Source organism: Mizuhopecten yessoensis, unplaced genomic scaffold (genome assembly GCF_002113885.1).
Source record: "Mizuhopecten yessoensis strain PY_sf001 unplaced genomic scaffold, ASM211388v2 scaffold5875, whole genome shotgun sequence".
Lineage (NCBI taxonomy): Eukaryota > Metazoa > Mollusca > Bivalvia > Pectinida > Pectinidae > Mizuhopecten > Mizuhopecten yessoensis.
Window position 1 is genome coordinate 314,561 of NW_018406267.1, and position 8,800 is coordinate 323,360.

At 36.4% G+C, this 8,800-nt stretch overlaps 1 protein-coding gene across 1 annotated transcript in view; it reads right to left on the bottom strand.

Annotated features, from left to right (window-relative positions):
- Positions 1 to 1,543: 1,543 nt before the first annotated feature.
- The window catches only part of LOC110451194 (N-acetylgalactosamine kinase-like), a 21,932-nt gene continuing 14,675 nt past the window's right edge, over positions 1,544 to 8,800 (bottom strand). The window contains exons 5-9 of the mRNA XM_021499070.1: positions 6,679 to 6,777; positions 5,495 to 5,647; positions 3,892 to 4,102; positions 3,331 to 3,532; positions 1,544 to 2,756 (exon numbers count right to left, since the gene is read on the bottom strand). Coding sequence (XP_021354745.1) covers positions 2,552 to 2,756; positions 3,331 to 3,532; positions 3,892 to 4,102; positions 5,495 to 5,647; positions 6,679 to 6,777 — 870 coding nt within the window. The 3' untranslated portion in view covers positions 1,544 to 2,551. The remainder of the gene's footprint in view (positions 2,757 to 3,330; positions 3,533 to 3,891; positions 4,103 to 5,494; positions 5,648 to 6,678; positions 6,778 to 8,800) is intronic.

Sequence of the window (8,800 nt, forward strand, 5' to 3'; positions counted from 1 at the left end):
ATGCCAAATTAATTCAGTTCCAAGATTTTATAACTTGATTCTGATGTTATTTAAATGATTTGCATATTAATTATTAAATACAGCCTTGTTGTTTTCTTGTTCAATATCCACAACAAGTACATGTATCACGTATGAAATATTATGATATACCCGGTTTTACTTGACAATTTTAACAGCTTGCAAACCTACACAACAGGCATCTAAAATACCAGTCTTTACCTTGGTCGCATGATATCCTTATTACAATTGTCGTCATCACCCTGCATACTGAATATTTAAACTTGGTCCCAAAGATATTATATATCACTGCAAATTTAGCAAGAACATGTGTTGATCAATAACTAGTTATAATTTATATATATAATAATAATTTGGAGTTCCTATATACCGCTTTATCATGACCTAGTTTGTAGGTCGTCTCAAAGCGGTTCACAAATTATTATATATATTATGTAAGCACTTAAGGTAATAGAATTGTGTCACCATTTCTCAGTAGAATTTCTTTATATTTTGTAGTTATATTGCTGTAAAGTAAAGAACATTTTCTGCCACAAAAAAAATATAGGTTGTCAGAATTTTAAGGATTTTAAATGGAAATTTATGTAAAATGGAGTGAATTTTGAAAAAAAAAATGAAAGACACAATATTTTTACAAAATAATGTCAATAAAAATGATACTGACATATATTAGTATTGCATTAATGTATATCAATTTAATAAATGCTGGAATTGTGTAAAATTAATTCTCTATACACGATAGAAAAATTGACATTTTATAATAAAACCATATACACATGGTAATTGCAGGTAAGAGTTATTGTTCTGGAAAAACTTCACAGTAGTGAAATAGGTAGCCGGTTTCCTGAAGTAAAGAAAAAATTGACACATGTGACTCATTGATAAAAAACCCCTAAATTAATGCCTGGATTGCTTTGAAATACTTTAATATCGAGAGAACACACTGTTCTGTCAATAATAAACATACAATATGCATCAGTTTAATATTAAACATTAGAATTTGCGGAAATTGTGATACTGTCTCCCTACATTGAATTTTCAACTAGAGATGTACTTCCTGTTTCCGTTTATCAATACACTCCAATGACCTTAAAGTGGTAGGGTAAATAAATTGTCTTATTAACCCTTTTCACCTCTATAGACCATAATGGACTTGCCCAGATCAACGATGGTAGAGTTTAGTAAAGTTACATAGGGGTGAAAGGGTTACATAATGAGGTAATCTAGGAACAGACATATATGGAAACTGAAATCAAACCCCTTTATCAAAGACGTCATTTTCATGTAATGCTACGCTAAACTTGTTAGGTTAATCCGTTTATAATCAACAAAAGCTATATATCACCTGTATAAATATCTCCACCCACTTACCATTGTACCGGCATCCAAACTATACATATATCTCCATCCACTTACCATTGTACCGGCATCCAAACTATACATGTATCTACACCCACTTAACATTGTACCGGCATCCAAACCATACATGTATCTACATCCACTTAACATTGCTCCGGCATCCAAACTATACATATATCTACATCCACTTACCATTGTACCGGAATCCAAACTATACATGTATCTACATCCACTTAACATTGTACCGGCATCCAAACTATACATGTATCTCCCCCCACTTACCATTGTACCGGCATCCAAACCATACATGTATCTACATCCACTTAACATTGTACCGGCATCCAAACTATACATATATCTACATCCACTTACCATTGTACCGGCATCCAAACTATACATGTATCTACATCCACTTAACATTGTACCGGCATCCAAACCATACATGTATCTACATCCACTTACCATTGTACCGGCATCCAAACTATACATATATCTACATCCACTTACCATTGTACCGGCATCCAAACTATACATATATCTACATCCACTTACCATTGTACCGGCATCCAATCCATACATGTATCTCCACCCACTTACCATTGTACCGGCATCCAAACTATACATGTATCTACATCCACTTAACAATGTACCGGCATCCAAACCATACATGTCTCTACATCCAATAAACCGACCCCCTTCAATATGGCACTTACAACAACAGACTGATGAGACAAAAGTTACATAATCAAACACGAACAAAAGTCAGGTCATGAAAACGAAAATGTCATTTATCCATATTTACGTTAACAGGGACATTTTCCTCAGAAGAGGTTGACAAGGTAAGCAAGATACGATAGTACAAAGTGAAAATATTGCACTTATAATTATTGAAAATTATGACTACAAAATAACAATGTAGCACCATTCCTGCTTGTCTTATATGATAATTCACACTTAGAAAGTATCATTTGTGTAATATCCAATTGCATATATAGAGATAAAAAAAATACTTATAAAGAAAATGCAACAGAGAGGAAACCATATAAAATTCTTTTACAAATCCTATTCAACATGTTAGATGTATTTTTTTTTAGTATCTTAAGCAAGAGACAGTGAATCTCTAAAGTTCCAATAACAAATCTCATATACATTGACTAAGAAACCCCTCGCTGATCTAAACCTTATAAATGGCCGCACCCCCTCCAGGCTGTGTGGCAAATACAGCAGTCGAGACGTTGGCAGCTCTAGAAGGCTCATTTGCATAATATTTTTCCTTGACCTTTGTTAGGAACTGTTCCACCTGATCCATAGGTACCATGGAAACGGCACAGCCTCCCCATCCGGCACCAGTCAGGCGTGACCCAAGAGCACCGGATTCTCTGAAAATCATTGGAAATATGCAGATGGTCAGTTAATTGACTTAGATTTTGTTTGACCTCATATTTATAAGCAGGTTGGTCCAGTGGGTTATATAAGAATATAACCATTGTCAATAACTTAATAAGAAATGATTTTCAACGAAAGCATTTGATATGCAGTTACTTCCCTTAGCTTGGTACACTCGCCTAATGCGGCATTGGAAGTACAAAGACCCATTCACTGGCCGAGTACACAGTATAAACCTACTTGGGCTTAAAGTTTACTATAATCAAGAGAATACATGTACATGTACTACAATAGATTGTATGGGTCCCTTTTTTGTGTCGCAAGCAGTATTAGAGATCTTGACATCTTAATATTTTCCCCATTCCTGTATTTTTTTACACTCAGCTGTAGATAAATGAAAAACTTAGAAACTTGATGAAATACAAAGGTTTTAGTCAGGACATATCAAACATTTAAAAAAAACTTTCAAGTGCTAGTTCATCAACACCATTCTTGATTTAGGATATTTTCACTCTGTCCTAGAAACTGTTATTCCTGTGTGTTGGGGGTGACTGGTTGTATACTTACACACAAATGTTGACTAGTTTGTCTAAATCTGTACAGCTACACTCGTATAGGTCCCGACAGCTGGCATGGCTGGCGTTCATTAGAGTGCCAAGACGCTGGAGAGCATCGCCTGGATTCTCGTCACAGATACCCTTGAATTGTAGGACACGACTCGCTTCACTGAACACATGGGTGGCTCTATCATACAGCTTGAAAGACTGCACTGTGTTGAAAACAAGAATTAATTACTTATTTATTGGTATAGTGTTCATCTATTATACATTTTTCTGTATTATCAACTACAGACATACGTTAATTTATTTAATGCCACCATTTGGCCAACAAAATGCTGACAATGACATTATATCAAGGGGTCTTCTGTAAATTGTAAAAACAGCAATAGAGGGATCTCAAAATATTTTTGCAGTAACTAAAAGGCAAATGAAATGAGGGCCATTATTGGAGGATTACCAGTATAATTATCATAATTTTTTGTCCTCTTTTAGGACTGGTGAGAAGAATTTTAAAAGATTTGGCAAGATAAATCAGAGAAGTAAAAGTAAAAATAATATTGTATTCTACCTGTAAGTGTATTGGCACTTAGGGTGGTATCAGCTAGTTGTTCCGGAGTTACCTCCAGAAGTCCACACAGCTCCTCCTTTGTGTAAGGCTCCTTGTGAAAGGTCTCCTCTACAATAGCTAAAGCTTCCTCCAGACTCAGACCAAGAGCACTTTGTACATCACCAAAACGTTTGTAATCTCGCCAGTTCAACCCTTTAGTTTTGGCAATAATCTACAATGTAAAGCTTAGTTTTTCAAAACTAGTTGTGACAGAAATATAGGATAAGCTAAAGAGTATTAATCATACATCAAATATATAAAAGAAAACATTCAGCTCTTAATTTAGATTGCTCCAAGGGAGATTATAATTAAAATATAATACAGGATTGCAAGGTTTCTGGATTTTGCATTTTGCTAGGGTATGGGTTTATGTAGTTATGGACGTTTTATTTAATATTGTTACATACTTAGAAAGTCACCCTGTTGATATATATATAGACCACTAATACTACAGCACAGTCGGTCAAGGCAGGTTCATTTTGGCTTGATTTACTATTTCTCGTCTACAATCCAGTGCTGTATTAATGAAATTTCACTCAAAATAGACAAAGAAGTGTTGCTTAAATAGCTATGGTAACTTTGGTTTTGACTTAAGAATTAATGTTCAACTTATCAAAGGTTCAGATTAAAACCAGCACATATCCCTGGTTTACTGATCCGTGGATTGTTACCATGATTATATTAACGTCACAATCATGACACAGAGTGATTTTGGTAGGTTTTATAGTGGCAATAGGTTAGGGAAAAGGTAAATCATCTGCATTGATAGGGGATCAGTTCTTAACTCAACTTCGATTCACTGAAAAGACTTTAGACAGGTGCTACTGTAGACCGATTACAAATATTGGGTCTCTCCCATCACAAGCTCTCTCGCTATGATTTTTATAGAATCCTCCCCTACCGTTCATGTATGATAGAAAAATCTCAATCTGAGTGGTGATGTTCTTGATTGTCTTAACCTGAGACGTGCAAAGGTTGAAATTTCTCTGGCATATCCTACACCATACAGAAGGATTAATTTTTGTCCAATCTTTCAATACCATGTGTGAAAACGTAAGATTTCAGCATTTGTAGTAGGTAATCCTGATTTGCTCATGATCTCTACCGTTTAAAGCAGATTTTACTATTATTTTTAGTTTTCCTGTAATGTCATAGTTTTGTTTCTTTCCAGGTCTTATCTATCATATCTTAGGGGATTTTCAAATAAACTTGTTCCATTTTACAACGATTGTGAAATAAGTTCTATCAACTTATACTAATGACTTGTTGGCCCCGATGGTAGCATGGAGGGGGTCTTGATGTGGGAGGAACCTGGATTACTCTGAGAAAACCCACGTGGTAGGGCTGGTGGACCCATACCTTTCCACGTCTGATCGGAGAATCAAACCCGAGCCGTCTTGGTGAAAGGCTAGTGCGCTATCCTCTGTACCACTTGACCACCTCAGGGAATGACAGAGAAATCATATCCCATTGGGAGATAGGGGAATCCTAAACAGGTAAACAAGTCTGTGAATGATGGGAGACAACAAAAAAAGAGCCTGTTGATAAAGTCTAGACTACACACCTGAGCTGCTAGGCGACATTCAATCACACGGATGTTGAAGTGTGAAGTGGCGGCTTTATTCATCTCTACACAGCTGCTAGTGATAACAAATGCTGCACCCGCTGGGAGCCGTACGTTAGTGGAACGCAAGGGAGAAAACTCTATGTGCTTTGCCTGTTTTGGAGAAACAATGGAAGTACATCATTGAAAATATTCAGATGATATATGAATTGTACATGACTTGAGAAATATTGCCAAAAAGGCAAGGCAGATGACTTTACTTTGTTCCTAAAAATTTTCAAACAAGGAACTTTACTGACCAAAATAATGAAAATCACAGTAAGAGCAATAACAACAATCTGTAAGACATTCGGTTAAACTGAATTTAGTGGAATTAAAATTAATACAAAAATGTATCAATCATGGTAAAAGTTGTTTTTCAGACCTAGAAGTTGAAAATTGTTTTTTATCCCCATATTCCCTATTGAGCCCTACCACTTTGCTGCTAAGAAGAGGCACATCCTTCATTTATACAATGATAAATCTCCCTCTTCTTGGAATGCTCCATGCTAAACAATGTTCAAATTCATTAACCCAAAATTGATGGGCCCCATCCCTCTGTCATTGGCATTGGGGGATGTTTATACCTCTCATTTCTACAACATTGAGTTCCCTTGCCTAAGGGATATACTCTGTGTCGAATAAAGTTAGGATTACGTCATTCATAAGGCCCTGCTCCTCCTCTACCCCCCTGGTGAGCCCCACCCTTCATTGATTAAACACTGCATTCCATTAGCACAGGAATGCTTTATGCCAAATTACATCAACATTCTTTCATTCATACTTAAGGAGTATTCTTTTAAATATAAACCCCAATTTCCTGTGTTTGGGTGCACGTGCTCCCCCTTATAGGCTGCCCTGGAGTGGGGGGATATCCTTCATTGGGCCCCATTGTTTGTTATAAAACAAAGCAGGTGACGGATGGACTGATAGAAAGATGCTCCTACAGTCTCAGAAATATCAATATGTACTTCAGAAATATCAATAGGTACTTCAGAAATATCAATAGGTACTTCAGAAATACAATTTGTCACATAATGATATGTACATGCATTGTTACATACATATGTATTCATGTTTTTCTCTCTCTGATATATATTTATGGTTCCGATGTTTTTTTTTATCTGATTAATTGACATATTTACTGTTCCTTCCTGTGCCATGAAAGCTATGGCCTGGTCCATCCCGCCACCCTCGGTGCCGATGTGACGTTCACACTGAGCGCAGATGCCAGACAACTCTTTCTGTTGACAAACAAAGTATAGATTTTAGGCGACAGCTTGTTTCGATCACAAAAACAATAATACATATAATACAGGTCTTTTTAGGTCACCTGAGCTTTGCTCAAGTGACCTATTCTAATCGCTTTCCGTCTGGGAATGCATAGTGTGTAAACTTTTTACATATTCAACTTCTTCTCAAGAACCAGTGGATGGATTTTTTCCAAACTTGGTCAGAATCATCCTTGGTAGATGAGGCTTCAAAATTGTAAATTCAGGACCCCGAGCTATCCGTTCTCCCTTGGGGAGGGGTAAAGTTTACTTTAGTTTATATAGGGAAATAACACTTTTGGGTATATTTTGACAACTTTTTGTAGGAAATTAATTTTACTTGGTGAGAATTATCCTTGGAGGAAGATGGTTTCAAATTGTAAAATTGAGTTTCCTACCCCAACCCCTGGGGCCAAGGCGGTACCCCAAAGGGAAAATTAACCAATATTTCAAAAATCTTCTACTCTAGACTCAGAGGTACCGGTAATACTGTCATTTTTTCTGCATGGAAAGAAAGATCATCAGGGGCTTTACTTAAATTGTAAATTTCAGGACCCCCGAGCTATCCGTTCTCCCTTGGGGAGGGGGTAAAGTTTACTTTAGTTTATATCGGGAAATAACACTTTTGGGTATATTTTATCCATTTTCAGCAGAAAATTTCACATACTTAGTTAGAATCATCTTTGGTGAATGAGGGTGTTACATTGTAAATTTGGGATTCCTGCCCCATCCCCAGGTGCTAGGGCGTTGCCCCAAAAGGGAACATTTACCAATATTTTGAAATTCTTATCCTTTGATGACATGACAAGTATTGTATTTCACTTAGTTTACATGCTGATTTCCACATCACATCTAAACAATAAAATAAAGCTACCAGTACCTATGATATAACTCAGGTGACCGCTAAGGCCCTTGGGCCTCTTGTTTTTATTGCTACAGTGTAACATTTTCCAATTTACTGTTACCATATGTGATAGCCAGATGGGCTTATTACAGGATAGATATTCAAATAACAGTTTATTTCTAAACGTTTACCCTTGCCTGGTCAGTGTGGCAGAGATTGTGATCTCAAATTCAAATCAAGATATAGAGATATCGCGCCCGATACATATCGATGTCAAGTTTCATATTTTTCCATAGCAACAATAACTATGATATTAATGCCATTTATGTATTTTTACAGTCTTATTGCTGCCAGGAGTGATATGAAACACCTAGAAGTATCTATGCTTGCAGTGTTTGACATATGAATTTTTCAGCTACCATATTTTCAGAGGAACTGATTTTCAAAGATATTTTTTTTTATGCAACTTTAGTCTAGTCTCTTAATCCAGTCACCACTAATCTTGTCGTCCTAGTTTATCAAGTTATCACTTATCTGGATGTCACAATATACAGTTAGTGTTATGGGAGACACAATATTTCTCTCTCACAATTTAAAAATGTCTAAGTAATCCAGCTGTTTCACAGTTCAGCGATTTTAGAAATGAAATTAAGGTGGCTTGATAAACAAGGTCCTCATGTATAGCTTTGACACAGCAAAGGACATGATTGTAGTCATGTTAAATTCACAGATTCACCTTTCTGTGAATTTCACAATAACTTAACTGGTAAACAATGAAGAAACTAGAAATGCGTCTGTAAGACATGAGTGCCCCACTCCCACACTTAGAAACTAAAGCCAAGTCACAGAGGTCAGGGTCAAAGGTCAAGGTTACAAAAAGTCATGCAACATGCTGTACTTATAGATGAGCCTAATTATGTAAAGTCATGTGACCCTAGCTTTGTCACTTAGTTGATAGTTGACCAAAAGGCAAAACTTTAATCTGTCAGACATACGTACATACAAGGGTATCACTGTATCAGGGGTCAGACATACGTACATACAAGGGTATCACTGTATCAGGGTCAGACATACGTACATACAAGGGTATCACTGTATCAGGGTCAGACATACGTACATACATGGGTATCACTGTATCAGGGTCAGACATAC